Genomic DNA, 24,023 nt, shown 5'->3' with positions numbered 1-24,023 from the left:
TAGGGCCTCGGGGGAATGGTGGTATATATAAAAAGAAGTGCTATTAAAAAATAAGTGCTTATGAGAAGGTAAACTACAATGCTTATTATGAGATTCATGTTTCTACTAGCTAGAAATAGGACTTGAGTGAAAAGCATTTGTTGAGTTTGTCATGCCTGTGGCAGTAAGTCTACTCATTTCAGACTGATGTCCTATGAAAGGAGATTATTCATTTTCCATCACTTCAGTCCCACCCTCAGTGCAATGAAATATTTGAGCATTCTGGACAGCTTCCACTGCTAGGCACAAACTCTGGCCTATTCCTTTATGTTTTTCTGCCTTTTTCCCCCCAGGCACTCCCTCCCGGAGTCTCATGAGCTTTAGTTTGCAACTCTGTGTTTGTCCCAGTCACGCCTTAGTCATCATGGCAATGTTTCTGACAAAATATTCAATATTCTTGTTTAATCCCCATGATTTTCTCCAACTGTAATGCCTTACAGTCACTTCTGAAAAAAAAAAAAATTTAGAATTTCAGCTCTTTAAAATCTCTCCCACTTTTAAAATCCTCTACCCTTCACACACCCCAATCATAGCAGAAAATGGATTTCTTCCATAGCTACATTACTAGGCTCTCTTCCCACATTTCTAGCTGCAGATTAAGTCTGAACTCACAGTTCATGTCAGTCATAGAAGGGTAAGATTCTCCTTCAACCACCATGCCTTTCATACCTCCATGGAATTTTTTCTTCTTCATTCATATACAGCAACAGATCAGTCATTTTTTGCCTAGCTGTGAAAGCTGTCAAAAATTCTCGCATGTTTTGTTGTTCCTTCTTTTGTTTTGGACACTTACAATTAACTAGAGATGTATGATATTTAATATCAAACAAAGTGGTTATTTTTAACCACATTTTATCTTTTAAATGTCAATACAAAGAAGAAAATGGAAGACTCTAATAAAGGAATTGCATAGAGGCCCTGTTTATTAAACCGGACCATCAAAAATCTTAATAGTATACATTCTAAATTTAAAAAAAAATGATTCAAATGCGTTTTTACTCTGAATGTCTATCTAGTATCTCTGAAATAGTTTAAAATCCCAAATTTTCCTTGTTTTTTCAAGTTTATAAGACTATATAAAACCTCTTAAAAACAAGCAAGTCCTGACCTCAAATGTAAAATTCTGTTTGCTATATTTCAAGTCCTTGTGCTTGTATGTGATAATGGTTGTATTCTTTCACCAGAAAATGAGAAACTATGCAAAATTTTCATCCAGTTATAATGGAGTTGAAATTCACAGCTAGGTTATAATATGCTTAATTTAAGGTTACACTGAGTTAAACTGTATATGGAATTTGAGCAGGCAACATTCTATCTTTCCCACATTTCTCAAAATCCGATATAAAAATGATTTAGTCTATATGCTAGGTAGAGAATTCTGCACATTTTAAACCATCTGTTTCTAGAAAGAAAAATCCTAGAATAATTTAGAGTCACAGAAACTACGACTTAAAAGCACAAGAATTGAATTTAATCACAGATTGGAAATACGTGAAGATCAGGCTGCTATGTGAATGAGAATGATTGGCTTTCTATGAAATAGTCCGTGGAGGATACCGCAAGAATCTTTTACCAACTGAAGGAAAGGTAATTGGTACACATTCATTCACAGGTGTTTTGGCTTAAGCAGTCAATTACTGTGGGTTTATAGGAAGAAAAACACAAACTGGAATTTATGCTAACATCTTAGAGCGATAGCAACGTTTAGACTCTGATAAATCCTCAAATGAATGTTTTTCAAACTGTGTATTTTGGAGGGAAACTAAATGCTCATATTTGGAACCACTTATCCTTATAACATCAACATGTCTCTAAAGAGCTGTTTTATGTCAGAGTCTCCTTTAATAACCATGTTTTTAAAGAAATAAACATTTTCTAAAAAGAATGGTCTGTAATATAAAACCAGTGAGTTAGGGATGGCTCTTTGGTTTGCCAGCCTACCTTCTCTGTGACTCTAAGTTGGAAATGGATGTATGATGTGAACGTAATGTCCTGACCCAGAGCTACACAAAACCCTAAGGGTCAGAGTAGCAGGTCTAGAAGTCTTGAATCTCCAGCTTCCAAGATGGCAAAATTTGGTAGGTCCGAACTGCAACCTTCCCTCTTGATTTCTGTGGGAAAAGAATAATCATTTCTTTAGAAGATAGCATCCTAACCCTATTTGATTCACTCTATAATTACTATAAATGAGAAATAACGTCCCTGCATATTTGCTGGTCAAATTATTTTTCTCTTGGTACCTATGCAACAATGCTAAGATAAAAACAAGGTAGCCAAGGTGGGAACAATTCTTAAGAAATGTCACATGCTAGAATGTAATAGGTATTCCTTTTGTAAATACAAAAAGACAGTATCTCTGCCTACCAAATTCTGAACTCTCTTAGTTGTTCTCATTACCCATCTTATTTATAATCTAGGAATTCTATATATACAAGCCTGAAATAATTGGGCATAAATAAGATTTCTTTGGGTCTTTGGTGAAATCATTGGAATGCTGTTATATCCTTCAAAAAACTTTTTCTATTTCCTCTTCTCACCCTTTTGTGTGGAAGACCTCATAGCTACTGAAACTTGAACAACTCCCATTAATTGACTTCCCCTCTCTTTTCGTCACCCCACACAGCTAGTATCCTTCTCTGTTCCCAGTGTATAACATTAAGACATCAATAATATGCAGAACAAGTGTCCTCTTCCTCTAGAGACACTTCATTCCATCACCAGCACTGCCTCTTACTTAGGTACTGTTGTTGGTGCATCTTAAAATGCCCTATGGCATCATATTACTCCTCTGCTCTCCTCAAACTGCTACCACTCTCTGAAGTCGGTACTGGTAATGATGAGAAGATCTTGGAGCTAATGCTACTTTGCTGTCCCCTGTGCAGCTGCTCTGAAGGCACTGTTCTGATATAGGGAGAATTTTTTTCCCATAACTCATGTCATATTGCTAGACAAGATCCTGACTAGTGCTAACCTACATTTTCTATTTCACAAGGACTTTGGGAAAAATGGTTCCATTGGATATTCACAGAATCACCTTTGTTCTCTAGGAGTTAGTCGAGATCATTGGAACTCTGTCAGAAGGAATAAGTTACAGTCAAAATCTCTGCTGCTGTACACAATGGGACGTCATTCTATATTTAGTTTTTAGGATTTCACCTTTTCCTTAGGATAAGTTCTTAGCCCTGAGTTTACTCAATCTTCTTTCAAATATTTACTTTGTGTATTAAACCTACCAGTGTTCAAGCTAAAACAAAACATGTTTAAATGCCAGGGTAACTGAGCATGGCTTCAAGTTGGTGTCTTATCCTTTTATTTAAATATTCTTTTCATTACCCCACTCCATTTTCATTTGCACTATATATTCAGTGCTTCATCATTACATGTTCTCTAAATAGTTATCATCTATCTGTGATCTCTCTGTATGCTTAAACCTAGAAAGAGGTGATGATCAGCTTTGAATAGTAAATCCATGTTGACACACACCTATGTATATTTTTCCTAAATCAAAATATTTTAGGTAAGATTCATCTGTTTGCCATATCTAAAACACCCATTCATTGAATAATAAAATTCAACATAGTCAAGTAATTTTTATAGTAGATTCACTATCTTTAATACATACAATATAGTCTTGGTTCCCGTAGCATTTCTAACAAAAACAACTGTTCAGCCATTCAAAAGGTTTCATCAACATAATCAATGTAGGGATATTGTGTCTGAAGGAGTAGGTCAAATAGTTAATGCTTCTATAATGTAGTTCTAGACCAAGAGTAACTGAGCAAGCATTAACTTATGGAATCTTAATAGTCACCTCATTGCTGAAGTAAAAAGGAAACCAAGAGGAAACCTAATAATATTAAAAGTTATTTTAAAGGGAGTTCACATTGGTTTGAAGGGTACTTTGCTTCACATACAATATCCACCTTTGTAAAGCCCAAGAAACCCATATTTTTAAAATACACACATCTTTACAGTTTTCAGAACATAAATCTTTAGAGCAGTATTATTTCTCCACAGATAAAAATTAAAATATTGAGAGTCTTTAGAATAATAATAAAAGAAACTGTCTCGCAAACCAAAGAAAACTTGGAACTTTGTGTTAAGTGCTTACTTAACTATAAAAGGGTCAGTGTGTGTTGTAATGAATGGAAAACCGATTTTACTGTATTCCATTTGTGAACATCTTGCAGCAACCTATTTCAGCATTAGAGAGACCATATATTAGAAATGATTTCTGCAGTCATCAATATATACAAGTAAAAATTTAGTTCGTGTTAAATTAACACTTCATTAAAAAATCAAAATAAAAGTTCAACAAATGCCTTTTATGTTGTACTCCAAGACAGAAAGAAAATCAAAAATTCAGAGAACAGATTGCCAGTTATTCTATTCTATAGCAGTTAAGTTTCTCAGTTCTTTTTTTTTTTTCTTTTGCTGAGTTCTCTGTCACTGGAAACATCTTAAACCAATTTCAAGTGCTACACCTGAATAAACATGTTGTAAAAGTGTTTATGTATTGAAGTGGGTCAGTTCAAGGTATGGTATTTGGCTAGAACTTCTAATTTCTCTTTTTACAGCAAAAGGGCTGCCAGAAGGAGGAAGTCTGAGCTGAATTAATACATTTGTTACAGTGGAAGTAGAATGGAAACTGCTCTGACCACAAATCAAACTGCCTCTTTCATTTATGCCAGTGATAGAGTTTTTCTAAGGAATATAGACTCTGGCATAGAGCCACTGTAAGTTTGCATTTAAAAGAGAAACCTATATGCTTATTTGTTTAAGGTTTACTGTTTTGATTATTTGTAAGTTCTTTCTTTGGTAGGAGGGAGTGTAGTGTCATTTGTGAGGCAGATGGCCATTTTCATACATGTAGAAATTGAACAAGGTTTTCCCAATATGTTGTGGAAGAATTGTTGAAGACACGGATGCTGCTGGGATTGGTGTACAGTTCTTGTTTTCTAACCAATACCTCCACCTTTAAAGATACTCTGTGCCCCTCCTCACAGCTGCACAGCCTCACATGACAGGTCTCCTTTTCTGATGGTAGAAGGACTCTGCACAATACAAGTACACACAAAAGTGTTTATGCTGCCAAAGTAAACTTTGTTTATTTGCTAACATGCTATTGATGCTGTTTAAGGGACTTGTTTTCCTTTTCTTTCTTATAAGGTGGGTCAAGTCCTATAATGGACTGAGGTTGCTTCACAGTCTTTTCTGAAAAAATATTTGAAGAAAACATGCACATCTCTCAGGGGACATGGCAGAGTCAAATCATGCACATATTTCAAACCACATTATGTATTTCTCTTCAAAGATTGCTAACTGCTGATGCTAAACTAGAAATTTTGCATGACTTTTGAGTAACTCTCAACTGCATATTTACAACTACAACTTAATGTTGAATGGTTCATCCAATTTAGGTGATTTTCTTGAAACTAGATATGAGCCAACTGTTTTATTTGTATATATCCTCTATATTATTTTCAGTGATAATTTAAAGTAGAAGAGCACAGCAACAGTGAATTGCATAAGGAGAAAAATAGGTATACTAACTTCCTAGAGGATTTGTGGAAGCAAATTAAATAATGCATGGAAAATACTTTTTCTAAAAAAGCCTAGTAGATACATAACAAGCACTTTAAATTATTTGTCATAATTATAATTAATCTTACTACCCCAATGGGAGAGGTCATTTATCAACATCTACTACTCTGCTAGTCTTTAGACAGCTTGGTGTATAACTCGTTCCTGTTCAGGCCCTGGTTGCATTCCTTCTTCTCTAAGATAAAACCAATGAGCTCAGAAAGATCTGGGATATATGCTGGTTTAGAAACAAAGGTGATTCTCCAAGATTTCTTGGAATTTTTCTCTTTTCTGAGAACCTCCAGATTTGGTTTGGGTCTTCTGAAATCCTTTCCGTAAATATGCAGGTCTGTCAAAAACTCCAAGGGTAAGGGATTCTGAAATTTCCCTGTTTACTTCAAAATACTTCACAATGAGAAAGAACTGAAGCTTAAAGCAAACCCCCACCCCCAGCAGGGGTTTCTAGAATGACTAGTGAGGAGCTTTCAGTAGAGCACAGCTTCCTAAAGTTTGTTAGGCACAGGCCAGAGGTGAGGAAGGGAAGGCTATCAGGGCTAATTAACACTTGAAAGAGGAGAAATAAGGTGGAGAAGTAGAAACACCCTTTTAGCCATTCAGTTTTTATCACTTAGAGGAAAATTATAGGGCATTTAATATAGAAGACCCTGCAACTAAAAATTTTGAAGTTGTTATTTATTTAATGTGGAGGCTTCCAGGCTGATGGCAGTCAAGCCCTTCCATTTATAATATTGTTGAATTCCTAGTCTGAGAAGTATCAGTGAAATCAGCCAGAGGGTGTTCTGTGGGAGAAGAATGATGCAAAATGAAAAGTCAAGCATGGATAATTGTCTGTAATAGTAAACTTTCAATGTTTATAAGAATCCTTGGCCTGCGAAGAAACATTCTGATAATGTTTTAAAACTGTTCCCTGTTTCAAAGTACCCTCAAAATTCATTCAGATCAGGTAAATTTTATAAACCGAGTAAATTTCATAAACTGAGTGTTTGTGTTTTTCAGGGCGCAGTATCAATGTAAAATCTGCTGGTCTTGTGGGAAGACATGGGCCTCAGTCAAAACAACCATTCATGGTGGCCTTTTTTAAGGCAAGTGAGGTACTTCTTCGATCTGTGCGAGCAGCCAACAAAAGAAAAAATCAAAACCGCAATAAATCCAGCTCTCATCAGGACTCCTCCAGAATGTCCAGTGTTGGAGGTAAGATAAAATGAGAGCAGCAGTTGTGCACTAAGAGTTATGGGGTCATATATTGCAAATCAAGTAGCCACAATAAATTCACCCTCTTGATATACCTTCATTTGGTCTATTAAATCATCCAGCCATGTATCTAGCATCCTTAGAATGTTTTATCAATGAATCACTCAGTAATTCATTTTAAAATAAGTCTGACTTGCCTTCATCTGTTGAAAGATTCAGTTCAAATTAAAAACAAGCTAGCAGTAATAAGGTTATGAAATGACTACATCAACAAAAACTAGCCAAAATTGAACTATACAACTGCTGGATTGACTTCCTCAGACCCTCTCCAATATAAATGGGTAACCAGGTAAATTCTATGTACAAATATTTCTTTTGTGTTTAAACAATTCATCTGAATCATGCAATTTAAATTTATTTCTAACAAAAGAAGAAGAATAGATTGTATGGGAAATAAGGTATTTTCATGTTTCCATTAATTTATTGGAGGGTTATTGTCTAGATAATGTGCCTTAAGTAATTATGTATACCTGTATACAAACATATAATACATATGTACAATCTATAAACAAAATATTTCAAATACACAATTGACCCCAATGTGCTTATGATTTAATCTATTAATTGATAGAAAAGGAGATGAAAGATGATCAATAAGCTTCTAATAGCCAAAATCTAAATTTAATCATGATTTATACCAATAAATACTGTGTTCATCTCAGGCTACAAACATTTTCATAAGCTGTTCTTAGATTAAAATTATAGCTATTTTATTTCAAGACTTTATAGGAAATAAGTATTTTTGAAGGACAAAGCTATTCTAGAATACCCAAATTCAGTACATTATGCTTGGTCACTTTTAAAATATGTATTTTTCTGTTGCTAGCTACCATATGAAAATTACTTATGAGTCCCAGTTGATGAGCTGGTGAACAGACAGACATTATGGATCTCTGCATATGGTATTTCAGCAAATTAGAATGCCTCACTCTTTCAAAAAACATAGATAGTGTTTGCTATTATTCCTAAAATCTTTGTTTTTTTGCCAAGTTACTTGAAACTGATGTCATACTACAAATTATTTTTTACTCATACATGTGTGTTACATAAAAAAAAATAAACAAAAAATGGTTATAAATAAAACCAAAACCATACTTTTTTTTTTTTTTTTTTTCATTGCAACTAGGTCTTAACAAAAATACTAAAGAAAATTCACTGGACATTTCCTAAAGTGTTGCTATGAGGATCATGTTAGAAGGAAGTCTATTTGGTGTGTGCAATAATAGAAGCAGGAGGGAAGATTTCTATATGGAAATTTATTATACTTAATTACATACTGTGTGTTAAACAATGCTTTAAAATATTTTCTAAACAATAAGTTCAGTTGTCTCTTCATTTGAAAGTAAAACATAATACTAGTGCCTTTTTAAAAAGCTATTTTATAAAGATCTCCATAAAGTATTTAGTTTGGCAAAAAGTATAATTGCTTAATATGAAAGATGGAGAAAAATAACTTTCTAAGACCTTTTCTTCCTTGTAAATACTAGTCTGTCAAAGTTGTGTATTTTTCTTTTCATGTAGAATGGTTCTGAAATTGGTTGAAGTGTTTTTAATTTAATGTAACAGACTGCATTAAGAAAAAGGTTTGTTAAACCTTAAATAGAATAGTAAATAATTTTTGAGGAAATTATAAAGAGAAAAGTATAAGTCACATACTTATTATTAGAGATCATAATGACTCTGGCAGAGGAGTTCTAGCGACTGAAATCATCAAAGTTCTTTTCCCTGTTGGTAAACTCTATTTATCTTCTCTTCCTGACCACAAGTAACAAATGTACTTCTATAACTAGAGATGAATAAAACACATGGAGCAGGAATCACGTAACTTTTCACCAGTTCCCTAACACCATTTAGAGTACAAAATTATTCTAATATAAACCAATATTTTCTTTCTTTAAAAGTTTGTCATTGGCAACCTTTTCTGTGAAATATGTGGTAGATGGTTTGGAGCATGTTAATATTTTGATAATAATAAGAAAAAAAGTAGCTGGATTGTGTCTCTGAGACTTAACCTTTCAATAAGTAGTAATCAAGCATACAGAGAGAAGTCTCATAGGATTTGGCCTAAAAGACAGGGATTTAAGCAAAGGGAAAGTTAATATAAACACAAAATTTGATACTTAGGAGGCTTGAAATGCCAGTGAAAATTTTAAAATATCCAAATATAAATATTAAAAAATACTAGGTTTTTACAATAAAATATGTGTGAAGCCTCCAAGACTAGGAGTGAAGATGGTGGGGAGAGGGGAGAGTTGTATTAGATGTTTGCTTGACTGCATTTTTTTCTGCAAAGTATCTCATCAAATGTTGAAAGTCTCAGTTAGTTCAAGAAAAGTAAACCCAGGTCATTCTTGCTGACTTTACTTCTTTCCTCTTTCAAAGAGGAAAGTTTTCCCATGTTTCTTTGGGAAGGAGCATATAGATTAATGTCCACCACAAAACAGAAACCCCCAATGCTTGTTGAATACATAAATGTGTTTATATGGGAAAAACAAACTTCCTCTTTTTAAATGAATATACACAGAACTAGTGCTTCCAGATTTTCTGCAGAAACATCCTCCTTTGGTCTCCTTCAAGAGTTTGGCACAACGGTTTAGCCAAGGTTAGGGAAGGCACAAAGGTTGGCACAAAGGTTAGGGAAGATATTACCTGTTTCATGATGAGGTAGCACAATGAGTGTTTATTGGAATTTGAATACCAAGGGGGGAGGGAGAAGGAAATGAAGGCAATAGGTAAAATTTATCTGCTCTTAATATAAAAAGGTACTGGACTAATACAATTTTAAAGAACCTACTGAGAGGGCCTCCCTGGTGGCGCAGCGGTTGAACGCTCAGCCTCTGCAGTGCCGGTTCAATCCCCGGCTGCTCCCCGGCCACTGGAGAAGGGTCCCACATGGCACGCAGACCTCTCCTGCCACCCGCTGCTCCCCTCAGCAGTGTACTTCAGTCCTTCTGCCTGCTCTGCTCCCCGCTCTGGCTCTGGTGAATTCTCTCACCCTCCCGCGCTTCTGACTGTACCCAGTGCTTGTATAAATAGATAGATAGATAGATAGATAGATAGATAGATAGATAGATAGATAGATAGATAGATAGATCTTAAAAAAAAAAAAAAAAAAGAACCTACCAAGAGCAAGATGCTGTTTTGAGGACTATATTAGTGCCAGAAAGAATAGAATGTTAAGAATTTGGAAAAACTAGCAGAATATAAGTCATGTTTGCGTTCACTGAAAAGCTACTTGAAAAGACTCCTGATTGCATATTTGATACTATGATCTTTGAAGTTGAATAACATTATTGGTAACCTACCTGAAACCGGAACCTACCTGAACCTACCTGAAACCATGGTGATTTCTTAGTACAAGTCTTTCAAACAATCATAAATATTGAAACATTGCTGCATTTATTCTCAACTCTCATAGGCACTATCCCTTGCCTAACGCATGCAATGCAAACTCATGCCTCTTAGACAAACCGATACTAACTAAAACCAGGGAGAATAATTAATTTGAATTATTTCTTTAGAATGTAATATATAATTAGTGTATTTTTTTCATTAAAGATAATTAACTATTAAATAAAACTGAATGGATTACCCTGATACATTTATATCAGCATGGTGGTACCCTTACTGCCAAATCTTTTCCTCCATACATGCATCTCTTTTGGAGAATATAGATTTCCCACATACACCTTGCTCACAGACATATATAGCCTCCCCTATTATCAATATTATTTATAAGACTGGTGCATTTGTTTCCAAGAAGGAATCGATGTTGAACATTGGAAATGCCCAGTCTATAGTTTACCTTAGGACTCACTCTTGATGTTGTAGATTCTATGGGTTTAAACAAATGTATAAGGAAATATACCCATAATTACAATAACAGAAAAGTTTCACTGACATAAAACTACTTTCTTCTCTGCCTATTCATTCATCTCTAGCAACCCACTGATCATTTTTATAACAAAAAATTTGCCTTTTCCTGAATATCATATAATTGGTTTTATGTATAGTGTAGCAATTTGTCTCAGCCATCTTTCAAATAGAGCAAATTTATTCTTTAATGGCAATAATACATTCAGTAGTGCTTGTATCAGAGTATATCTAATTTTGTCTCTATTAAAAGATATATTGGTTGTTTGCAATTTGGGGCTCTCAAAATCAGTGATATGGTGAAAATCCTGCAAAGCTGTAGATGTAAGACTATTTAGAACCCATATGATTTCTATGATAATTAATACTAAAAACTGGTATTTGGAACTTATGAAAATTTTTGAAATCCCTCCAAAAACAGTAATTATTTTGGTGCATATGTCTAGCTCTATCTAGCTATCTATTTATCTATCACCTAGCTACCATTCTGCCATTTAATCCTGGGCCTATCACTTACTACTGGTATAATCTTAGACAAAAATGTCACTTCTCTCTGCCTCTGTTTCTTTACCTGTAAAATAAGACTATTGAAAGTACTTTACTCATAGGATAAGATTACATGAGTTGTGAGGATTAAATGATTTAATATATGTAAAGAACTGAGAACATGCTTATTCCGTGTGAGTCATTATTTTTGTTATTTTTTATATGACTTCATACTGGTACATAAGGAGTTTATACTCCTACATTAGAGAGTTCTAAAAGTTTTCTCTCTTTAAAATAAGTGCCCTTACTCCTGGTCATTTTCTGGGATTTCTTGGCCTCTGATTTCAGAAGCAAGAGGGTTTTAGAGTCTTTAACCTAGCTTGCCCAGTCTGTTTGAACCATTAACTATATATGATCTAAAAATAAAAAAAAAAAACAAAACTTGTCAAAAGACACTAATGTACTGTGCCTGTTGCCAAGTCTTTGTCTAGAGAGAATCCACAAAAAGTATATATCTAAGCACAATTTATTGTAAAATAATATTTAGTATAAAATTGGCACCTGTTATGTGACATATACAACATAAAATACATGCTGATAAAAGATGAATAAAATGAGGATATTTCTTCTTAAAAAGTACTCCTAGACAATAGGAAAGATATGCTATATCTGCTATATATCTACTATAGCATCTAAAAAATGTATAATGATAGGCAAGACCAGTGGAGAAATAAACCCAGTTATTATTTTTTTTTAAGTTTTACAAGCACATACAGCACTTACTGATGTGCTAGACTTTGTTTTAAGTGATTTTGAAGTATTAACTTGTTTAGTCCTCTTAATTCTATGAGGTAGGTACTATTATCATCATAGTTTTACAAAAGTGGAAACTAAGGCAAAAATTTTCCAAAACCTACCTAAGGACACAGAATTAGTAAGATGTAGAACTGAAATCTGGTACCAGAATTCATATTTTTAACCATTGCCTCTCCCATGATTTTTTCCCTATTTTTTTTCTAGTCAATATTTCTATGATAGATATTTAATAATAAAATAATCAAAGTATTCCTAAACAATGAAAAAAAGCATACCCATAGACAATGGAAAGATGCACATTAGTGCTTATTCGGAGAATAATTCTAGTGGAGCTGTTATAAGGTAGTGTGACAGCTGTAAGGGGAAGTAATGCCTAGAAATAGGCCAAAGTAATGCCTAGGAATAGGCCAAAAGATTACATGAGGGACTTCAGTGAGAAATCACAGACATTTTCCAGAAACAGAAGGCTGGGTGAAGCCATTTTGGACTGAAGTGTACAACAGCTAAGTCATATACTAGTGTCACATTTCTGGGTGTGCAAGTATTCTTGTAGGAGAAAAGTATGAGATTAGCTAGAAAATTATAATGGGCCAGATCAGTGTCAGTATGTGATGGTAAGAAGCTATGGTGCCTTGTGGGCAATTGGAAAAAAGGAGTTTCATAATCTGATGTATATTTTGAAATATTGACTTGACATCAGAATAAGGATGGGATATGAAGGGACAGAACTGAAAGTCCAAATATGCTGAGTAGTTCAGTCCAACACTGAGCAGTGAAGATGATACATGGGAAAGAGAAGTGAATATCAAAACATGTGGGATGAAACCCTCAAGGCATAGGTTAGATAGGACTCTGGAGATGGGTGTGGCAAGACTAAATAGAAGATGTGGAGAGAGATATAGATATGAGCCTGAATTGTTAGATAAACCTGACTTAAGGAATCTTTGTTTTGACAGAAAACAGAGAGAAAAGCATAATGATGGAGCTTCCTAGGAAACATTATCATTTTAAGTACCTCACCAAGGAGATAAAACAGTTCCATAAAAAAGACAAAAGACTTATCATTATAGATGTAGGAGGATAGTAAGGATGCAATGTTATCCTAGGATAAAGTTACCAAAAAAGAATTTTGAGGAAGTTTCAAAACCAGAGGGTTTCCAACAGGTTAAATAGACTAAAAATGTGGCTTTTGGGACTAATATCACAATGGATATGGGTAAGAAAGAAAATAATAAAACAGTAAATTTTCTGATTTGGGATACTTGATAACTGTTGATTATGTTAACTAAAATACTGAGCATCTAAAGAGCGCGAAATCACATAGATGTCTAAGACACTTTAACTGGAGGTGTCTGACAGGGAGTAAAAAACTCAGGTTTGTAGACAGGTTTTTATATCAATGAGCTCTAAAGTGAGAATGTTAAAAGGATCATCCACATGGATACTTTGCTAAGCAGAGTTAAGCAAACATTCCAGAGAATTATTTTTGTGTGTCTGTTTAGTATTCCAGATTTGTATATAGGCAAACATAGTTATCCCTATACAAATAAACAATAGTACTTCCTACTGGGTTGTGCATAAATTAAAGTGAAGAATTCAGAGGATGTGGAAGATGGTGATTAAGCTAGAAAAACAGTAGCAATTTGAAATCCCTCATTTTGGGGAGAATTATTTGCTTGAGGTTTATCATGAAATTTCTCTACCCCAAAGTCATATTAAAAATCACACTCCTATAAGTGAAACCATCCAATATTTTTCTTTTTCCTTCTGACTTATTGCACGGAACATAATTCCTTCTAGCTCCAATGTTGCTGCCAGTGGCATAAGTTTATCTTTTTTTGATTGCTGAATAACATTCCATTGTGTATATACACTACGTCTTCCTGATCCAGTCACCTATTTTTGGGCATTTGGGTTGTTTCCCAGTTTTGCCTATTGTAAATAGTGCTGCAATAAACATAGGGGTACAGTTGTTCTTTTGGATCAGTGTTTTTGTGTGTCCTTTGGGTAGATCCCCAGGAGTGGAATTGCTGGGTCATAAAAAATAAAAATAAATAAAATAAAAAGCACACTCCTGAATAGACTGAATGATCTACTGTAGCAACATTACTGCTCCTTTATCTCTTAAATCTTCATTCCTTTGTCATTTCCATTATCTGTAAAATAATTAAAATCCTGATACTGTACCTGCTGACTTCCTTTATCTCCTCTTCCCATTGGGAACTCAGGGTGAGAATGCTAACATCTCCCCTTTTACTTTGAAACTGCAGCGTCTCACCACATTTGGCTTGTTTAAGCTGTTGTTACAATTACATGTTAAATTCTACATGCAATTTTTTTTTCTCTTTTTTAAAGATATGTCTATATTTCATCCTTTAAAGAAACTGATATTAGTTTCATCCTTTAAAGAAACTGATATTAGTTAGAAACCCACCTTGCTAATTGGAGTTTGTTAAACGTGATTTCTCTTCTTCCTTTCGTACCTAAGCTAGTCCATGTTTATTTAGTTTGCTGTTTTTCCAGAGACTATTAGGCAGACCATTGAAACCATATGTAGATCTCACGAATTATTTTTACCACTTTTAACCTTGATGCATTCTTGACGATTGTTTTCAAAGACAAAATAGATTAAAAAAAAAAATCAAACTAAAAAAAAATAGCTTAAATTTCACTGATTCCAGAAATTGACCATAAAGAAATGGTATATTTAAAAATGCTTTCAGTATTTTGTCACTGTTTCCCAATGTTATTTTCTCAATATTATTACTATTAAGAGACAAAACAGAATGCAGTTTATAACACTTGTAAGTATTGTTGAGGAATGTTAGCATAACTTTCTGGTTTTGGCTATAGCACTAGAATATTTAGGTACTTTATTCACATGATTCTTCATTTGTAGGCAAGCTCATCAACAGTAGCATTATTTTAATTCATTTTATTATCCCAAGAGAAGCTGCAAATCAGTATTTTTTAAGATATAAATCTAATTTCCTTGCCCTTTCTCCCACAGTTTATTCCTCTAACCATTTATAGTAAACCTAACCACATACTTTGCTGGTTTGGATACGTTTACTTCACTCTGTGTCCATTAATTTTTATTTCTGACAGGATAAACATATGGTCCTAACATTCTATGAAATCAGACTCTTGGAACCAGGTTCTGTTATAAATTTCATTGCTCGTTACCTTTATGTGATGTTACATTATATACATCAGTTAGCCTGCTTGAAAACTGTATAGCTGGAACAAATATATATTAACTTTTAAGTTATGCTTCCTTTATTTTAATAAACATGAAATTCAAATAAACATACATGTAGTTTATGGCTTTTCACATATACTTATGTCACTGGCTACAATGCCTTTATTCATATTCAGTGTATTTAATTAGAACAAGGATGAGTGACTAAATATTCCCATTATTGCCTAATGCACATGTTGCCAAAGTAAGATCTAAGACCCCAACCTAGCCTGTTGCCTGTCTTTGTATAGCCCAATTGCTAAGAATGGTTTCTACATTTTTAAATGCTTGGGGAAAAAAAGACTAGAGTAATATTTTGTTTCATGTAGAATCATATGAAATTCAAATTTTAGTATTCCTACATAAATTTTTACTAGAACACAGCCATAGCCATTCATGGATATATTGTCTATGACTATTTTGATGCTATAGCAGCAAAGTTGACTGGTTGCAAGAAGACCACATAGCCTAAAATATTTACTGTCTGTATTTTTAAAGAAAAAATCTGCTGGTCTATGGTCTAATGCAGAGCTGACTTTTTAAAAATTCTAGATATCAAGAATTTTATGCAATTAAGCTAACACCAGAATCAAATATTCTTTTTCTCAAAAATTTATCTGCTATTCTGATTGAGGAAGCATTTACCCAAAAAATAAAAGTGCCAAGTTTCGAATAAGTTGTCTTTTCTCTGTTTCCCATCATTAGCTACATATTTGATTTAGTTTAATGGAGCTAATGAACAGTAGGGATAACTCCAACATGCGTTCAAAATTTAGTCACCTTGTTTTCTAGACAGACATTATATAAATAGTTGAAATAACTGAGTAAAATGACATGACTTGCTAATATGGACCATTTGGATCATTGTTGTGCCATTTTCATTAGAAGCTGAGGATAATTAAACTGAAAGGTGACACCTTAATAGAGACTGCTTATGGATCATAAACTGCTATATTGATTGGCCAGAGCTGATTGTCAGAGTGAATGTAACATTTATTCATAGAAATAGCTACTGCCTCTTTTTTAAAAATGTTCATTTATTTTTAGTTGCTTTTTAAAAAATAAGTTATTTTGTTTGCTCCCTTACCCTAAATTTTCCCTTTTTCATATTGAAAATAGTCAAAATGTGTTAGTTTTTAGCATGGTATTTATATAAAGTTGAATAAAGTTTGAATAAACTCTAAGAAGAAAACATATATTTTCTGTTAAGTTCTGTGTTTGTTTAGTATTGTGCTTTATCTAGATGCAAGATTGGGCCTATGCATTTACCCTTAATTCTTTTAAACAATTATAGAAGTTTATGGGTTTTTTAGATTATATTCCAAAATCTGCAATGGAAATAATGTATTTCATTTGCTACAGATCATTGGAAGAACATTTTGAGGTATTTATTTGTTAATTCCTCAAATTTTTTGTAGAGTATCTATGGTGTGCCAGGTCCCATGCCCGACACTCAGGATATATTATTGAATGATACTGAATATTAAAACATGACAAGTGAGGGACTCCCTTGTGCTGCAAGAGGGTGAGCACAGCACTATGAAGTTATCTGCAGCCTCTGCAGCACGAGTTCGATCCCAGGCCAGCCAGGGCACTACCCACATGACACAGCAGACCTCTCCTGTCTTGCCCACAGCTCCCCTAGCAGTGTATTTCAGTTAATCAGCCTGTTCTGTTCTGCACTCTGTCTCTGGTAAATCCTCTCATCCCCGCACCTCTGGCCTGTACCCCATTTCTTGTATGCATAAATAAATAAATCTTTTTTTAAAAAAATATGACAAATAAAATGGAAAAAAAAAAGCAGGAGCAAGTTTATGGAGGTCAGGAAGATTGGGGTTGGGTTACAATAGGATATGTAGGGAAACTCTAATTGAGAAGGTGATGCTGCCATGAAGATTTGAAGAAGGCATAAAAGTCATTAGCTATATAAAAACCAGGGGCAGAAGGTTGCAGGGAGAAGAAATAGTGAGAGTGGAGGCAATAATCTGGAAAAAAGGCTGACCTATGTGCAAAAATCAAGGGGGTGCCATAGTCAGTGTAGTGAAGCAGAGGAAGAATGGTAGGAAATGAGCCGGAGTAGTAATGGAGCCACATCAGATAGGACCTTATAAGTCACTGTGAAGATAGTTCAGCCATAAAGATATAGGGAAACTTAATGGGAATTTTTGGTGGGGAATGGCATAATATCATTTATTAAAAAATGCATGTGATTTCTTCGTCGTGGGGAGCAAGGGCAGAAGCAAGGAGAATAACAATGAGGACATTGCTCAAATTCAGGTAAGAGACAATGGTGACTTGTACCAGGAAAAGTCAAGGAAATGGTGAGAGGGTTTTGACCTTTTAAGACAGATTGGAAGCAGGTGTAAAAGCGGGACAGGGAGTAAGTTTTGTTTTGTTTGACTACCAGTCAAGAATGGAGAGGTCTATAGGTGGCACAGGTTTGGGGGGGCACTATTAAAAGTTCAATATGGGTATCCTGAATTTAAGATACTTATTAATGTAATATCAACTCACTAATATCCCAGTTGGTGCTTTTCCATTACTTATCTCATGAAAAATGTTAAAATAATATTGTGTGACTACTTAATACATGTCAATATATTAAATAGCGCTGTAGTGTGTGTGAATTAGTGAATGGGTATTCACTGAGCAGCTAGACTCAATAAATGTCAGGTGGGACTGTATACTCACATGCAGGGGATCGAAGCACATCCTCATTAGAACCTCACAAGTAAACAGCACTGTCCATAAAAAGAAATGTAGGATCAGTGATGTGTAGTTCAACTAGTAAATGGCTCTCACTTTAAGATTTAAACTCAAATTTACAACCTCAAATGTAGCTTGAACTTTTTAGTGATGTCACAAAGAAATATTAGTATTACTAATAAGCTGCCCTTTCTTTAAAATCTGATTTTTCAATCTTCAGATTATAATACAAGTGAACAAAAACAAGCCTGTAAGAAACATGAACTCTATGTAAGTTTCCGGGATCTGGGATGGCAGGTAAGAATAGTGGTTTTTCACTTCAGTGCTTCTTTTCTGCTTTATTATAAATCCTAAGTTACTCATAATCTTTGCAGTGTTTTTTCCAGTACAGTGACTAATTATCTTTGACATGACTTAGCAGGGAGTGAATTATCCAGTCATTTGTATTTCTCCATTATCCTTTGACCTTTGGAACATAATTGTTAAGGTTTACAGTCCCCAACAACTGTGCTGTAGAAGAAATACAACCCTATGATATTTAAAAGTGAAAAAAAGGTGCTGTTTAATTTGATTTAAATACCAAATCTTCAGGTTAACTTGAGCAATTCCATGTGTCCCTTATGGTGCCAAATTATCAGTCCAGGAAATAAAATCCTTGACTATGTCTCTTTCATAGGTAGATTTACAGAAAATTTTTTTTTCTTGCACTTAAAAATCATTTTACATGCACTTCACGAAGAGGAGGATTTAACCCAGATAGTTTTGATAGCCTCTATGTAGTAATAGTTTAAAGTAATGTTTTTTAGATTTCATTATCCCCTTACAGTGAATTCTCAGAACATACGATTTTTTTTTTTGAAAAGTAATATTAAAGTGTAAATATTTTATGGCAAACACATTTTATCGTGAACTTTCAACATGAATGGTTCAATAATTTTACATTTGGACCAGATTTTATTTCTTGGGGGAAAAAAGTCAGGGCAGCTATTTATTGTGCCAAGTTTTTAGCTTCCTAAAATTTTTCATGTACAGTTTTCAGAAGTTTGCTCCAATTTATTTCTTCTAGTGAGACTATAAAGTTAATATACAAGTAGAAAGAAAAACAGCACAAGGAGCAAATATAAAGCTTTAGGAAGTCATCAGGCTTCTAAAACCAGGAGTAAGTTTTTAAGAAATGATGAGAATTATCCTAATTAAGTTTATTCTTCTTTTCCTTTCTGCTTAACTTGAACTCTCCAGAGTTCATCATTTCCTGTTTAAACAATATTTAGAATGCTATTTTGTGATTATGGTTTTATTCATGAATACATGGATTAGTGCATACTATGAATATTTCACATAACAACCTCTTGGGAGAAATTGCAGAAGACAACTTCTTGTGAAAATATTTATATTTTGTTGTAAACTTGAACTGTCCTACTAGAATAATTGTTGGATCAAAAGACAAATCTATTCAGATAAAATATATTTGAGTATTTTTTAAAAAACATTTTCCTTTGTTTTGATTTTGGTGATATTACTTTTTTCTTTTCTTTCTTTCTTCTTCTTTATTTGTTTATTTATTTATTTATTTATTTGTGCATTTTAGGACTGGATCATAGCACCAGAAGGATATGCTGCATTTTATTGTGATGGAGAATGTTCTTTTCCACTCAATGCCCATATGAATGCCACCAACCATGCTATAGTTCAGACTTTGGTATGCCTTGTTTTTGTAGGATTGAAAATGGTTTATAATATGAGCATCATATAAAATTATTTTAAAGGAAAGCATCAATCTGGAGCTATTATTATCAGCACATTATCTTCTCTTTTCAAGCTCCTTTATTACTTTAAGAGCCAAAAACATAATATTCAATATAGTCAGGAAATATAGGCTGGTTTAAAGAATAATCCAGATTCCAGAATGAGGATGGGATTAGGAAAACTGTGGTTATCCAAAGAAGTGGTTATTCCATACTAATTTCTTCACTGTTCAATATGACTAACCATACAGTTTTCTAGGAACTGTTTTGAACCTAACAATTCACTAGTAATCATTGCAAAAACGTTGAATAATAGCTGTAGTGAATTTCATCCAGGCACTTTTACTCTAATTATTTAAGAATGTTCCATAACATTGGTATTATGAATGTTCTTCAATGTAGAATGAATTGAAGATACATTTCTATTTCTTGACATCTTTCTTTTGATAATCTTTCAGGGAATTAATCATCATTTCTTCCCTTCACTCTTAAGAATTTAACAGTGATTTAATCTCTAATAACTAGCCTTTTTTTTTTAAGATTTATTTATTTATGCATACGAGAACTGGGATGCAGGACAGAGGTGTGAGGGATGAGAGGATTCACCAGAGACAGAGTGGGGAGCAGAACAGGCAGACTGACCAAAATACACTGCTGAGGGGAGCAACGGGCGAGATAGAAGAGGTCTGTTGCGCCATGTGGTTTAGCTCCCTGGCTGGGGATCAAACTCTTCTTTAGAGGCTGCGGACAGCTTCATAGTGATGATGCTTAACCCCTTGCGCCACCAGGGAGGCCCCTAACTAGGCTTGCTTTTATGAAAAAGATAATGAAGTGTTGATTTTGTGGATCTTAAATGGTGCTGTAAGTCTAATGAGCTCATGAAACCTCTTGAGAGTCTGATATACCTGCCTCGTGTTATGTGACTTATTGATGTAGCAGAGGCACAAGCTTTGGAAGACTAAGTGAGAAGTTCCTAAGAGGTGCAGTAACTGGGTGATATAATTCCTAACTACTTTTGAGATTAATATGAACATTTTAGCTATCTGTAACTAGGAGAGAAGGAAAAGACCACATTATTTCAGATTAAGTCTTAATCATGGGAGTAGAGTTATTTGGTGGATGGCAGCAGCACAGGAGTTATTAGGGGGGGAAAAAATCTTTGTGAGGTTGGTTTATAACTAACAAAAAGAGCAACGACTAAATTTGTGAGAAGTTGTCTCTAAAAAGGTTACTTCCCGCCCCCAACAATTAATTAAAACTTTAAAAGTCAAAGGAATATCCCAGTTTCCTACTAAATAAGGAATGGTGTATAAATTGATTGAATATTTGAATAATTTGATGTTCTGCTGGTGTCTTTGCTGGCGAAAAGAATTTCTATAACATTTAGCTTTCTATCCTTGTTTTCAAGAATTCACTTTGACTTGAAAGTTTATTACATACAGAGACATGTGCTGTTTCATGCCGTGAAGGGACAAGCATGACCACAGTCTCTTTGTAGGGTCATAGAGGAACATTCAGCTACAGACATTTTGGGGTTGTATAGAATACCACTAACTTCTCAGCAAATTCTTTGCCTAATTTTACTGTCATTTCAATAACCCAGATGGCAGACTCTTGCTTTCTTTGATATATATCTAACCTATCAGGCTAAACAGTGCTTAATTATTGCAAAAAAATAATTGTCACATTGTCCCATTTTTCCCATTTCTCTTTTTTTCTTTCACATATGTAATTACATATTTTTAGTTTTAGGACTATAGTCTACAAGACAATATTGAAAGATAAACATTTTTTTAAAAAATCTGACATGGACTTGGAACAAGAATCCTCTTTCCCTCACTGTTCTGGGATGTTGGACTTAAGTCATTGCAAAACTTGCAATGCACATGGGAAGTCTGATTGTTTTTCCCCACTGGCATTGTGCACTCTCTACATATGTTCCGTGAAAGACATGAAACAAAAAGACAGGCATGTTTGTTGCTAAAGGAAAGCATGTTTGTGACTAATATGTTTGAGAAACCATTCAAGAACAATCCATTTTTTTTCAGAGCAACTGCTTCGTGATGCTGCCAAGGTCATTGAAACAGGGTGATCAATCATGTGTGTGTGGGTTATGGAAGATAAAGCTGATGAGGGACACAAGCTGCATCTGAAATTTGTAGTAACTATCCAACTTTTGGTTTTGTGAGGTCTTAGGAAATTTCAAGTCCATGTCAGATCACCTCATTTTTCCTGCTGTTTCTGTCCACAAGCAGGGCTCCTATATCATTTCAGCCAGGACGTTGTGCAGCCAAAACTCTAAGTGCTGTATTTGCTTTTTGTAGGTCCCCCGGGACTCATCAGTGGGACTTCCCATAAACTCCTTTGGGGAAAGGGCCAGGATAGGTGGGTGGGAAAAGGGAAGCTGTATTCTGGCTCCTTGCTCAGTTATTGCAAATTGTAGGCAGACTGCCAGGCTGATCAAAATGAGTGTAAGCCCTTGACTTAAGCATTTCATTTTGCATGTATAACCACCTTTTCAGGTTTTAGGGGGAGATGAATATTCAGTTTACAAAATATGTAGGCTCCTTCCTTCTGATTTAGCTTAGCCTGCTTATGTGCATTTGTCTAGGGGAGAAAGAATGAAAAAGGATATTAAGCTCCTGCCAATAGGGATAGCATTCCTTAGGGAGGAGTTGAAATCATTGCATTATACCTGGAGTTAATTTTGCTATAATTTTTATACTGTCTTTACCATGGAAAATTAAGAGTTTGTATATCTTTTACCATTTATTATTTAATTATCCTTTAAAAGTTCTTAGATCCAAATCATTCTACGGTCCAATCATGCAGCTCCATTGATTTGCATTTTTAACGTCTGTATTTCTCATGAAGTAAATAGAAATAGTTATTTTAACCAATGTTAGTTGCCATGTACTTTTCCCCCCGGGGAAAATTTCCACTGAATATTCCATGGAGTGAATTTTCCTTACTTGGTAGAATATTTTTCAAGGCCCCAACACATAATTAGACTGCTGGGCTGATTTTAGATGTGAATGCCCAAGAATACATCCTTCGCCACCAGCCTGGTCCTCCCACCCTAGCCATCCTACTTAACAAACAAGAGAAAGTGGTAGCTTAAGGGTGTACCTGATTGTGAGTGATAAAACAAGCATATTATTTTAAAACTGCAGACAAAATGTCTACTTATTTGTTAAAAATGCAAACCATGTTTTTCTTTCCCAGGTTCATCTGATGTTTCCTGACCATGTCCCAAAGCCTTGTTGTGCTCCAACCAAATTAAATGCCATCTCTGTGCTATACTTTGATGACAGCTCCAATGTCATTTTGAAAAAATACAGAAATATGGTAGTGCGCTCATGTGGCTGCCACTAATATTAAATAATAATGGCAATAAGGAAAAGATCTGTATTAAGGTTTATGACTTCAATAAAAAGTATACTTTCAGACAAAAGGGGAACTTTTAAATTAGTCTGGCTCTTTTCATCTCTTTATGTACAATATCATGTATATAGCCACATTTATTTATTTAAAGGTATATATTCTCTTTCGTGGATGCCTTGTCAATAAAATCTATTTCATAGGTCACTATATCATACAATAATTAGATAGCCCCGTTAAACTGTCAATGGAATATGTAAAGTCCAATTCAATTGTGTTTCAATTTTTTTTCATGTATAATTTTTATATAATTTTCTGAAATTAGAACTCCTGTGACTGTTAAATTCTGTTGAACGAAACGGAATGCATTTGGGTATGTTGTGCCAATGAAAACTATGATAGGATATTTATTTAGAAATAAAACTTAAAGAAATAATAACCCTAACAAAAAAGCTTGGATAAACACATTTTTTCTTGTAGAGTTTCTGCTTCATTAGATAAAGTGAAATGTTGAACTGGATTTGAATAAATAGACGGTAGGCAGAACATAGAAACTGAAAGATTGCACATCATTGTTATAACTGTTTGCTTTAACAGAATTGGTGTAACTGTAGGAGCATGTTCCTTCTTGGCTTGTGGCTTGTAGATTTTGCAAAGAGCTCAAAGCTTCAGGAATTCTATGGAGACAGACTTGAGCCTGTGTCCATAACTTTCCAAGTTAACACTACAAAATTGTAGTACAACCTTCTTACCTCAAGTAAATTATGTCTGCCTATTATCTAGAACACTACTGCTGCAGATTTTTTTTCAGATTTAAAAACAATCCAAAATAAAGAAACATTTACATGTGCTCCACTTCCCTCCCCATAGACAAGAGTACA

General features: G+C 34.3%; 1 protein-coding gene across 1 annotated transcript in view; it reads left to right on the top strand.

The window, feature by feature from the left end:
* The window catches only part of BMP5 (bone morphogenetic protein 5), a 108,896-nt gene extending 85,672 nt beyond the window's left edge, over positions 1-23,224 (top strand). The window contains exons 4-7 of the mRNA XM_037520922.1: positions 6,640-6,834; positions 18,237-18,313; positions 19,605-19,715; positions 22,987-23,224. Of these exons, the coding sequence (XP_037376819.1) occupies positions 6,640-6,834; positions 18,237-18,313; positions 19,605-19,715; positions 22,987-23,136 (533 nt within the window). The 3' untranslated portion in view covers positions 23,137-23,224. The remainder of the gene's footprint in view (positions 1-6,639; positions 6,835-18,236; positions 18,314-19,604; positions 19,716-22,986) is intronic.
* The last annotated feature ends 799 nt before the right edge of the window (positions 23,225-24,023 follow it).

The sequence above is a fragment of the Talpa occidentalis genome, unplaced genomic scaffold, assembly GCF_014898055.3.
Source record: "Talpa occidentalis isolate TD23 unplaced genomic scaffold, MPIMG_talOcc4v2.1 talOcc4.2, whole genome shotgun sequence".
NCBI lineage: Eukaryota > Metazoa > Chordata > Mammalia > Eulipotyphla > Talpidae > Talpa > Talpa occidentalis.
The sequence above is the reverse complement of the archived record's forward strand: the minus strand, read 5'-3'. Positions and strand labels throughout refer to the sequence as shown.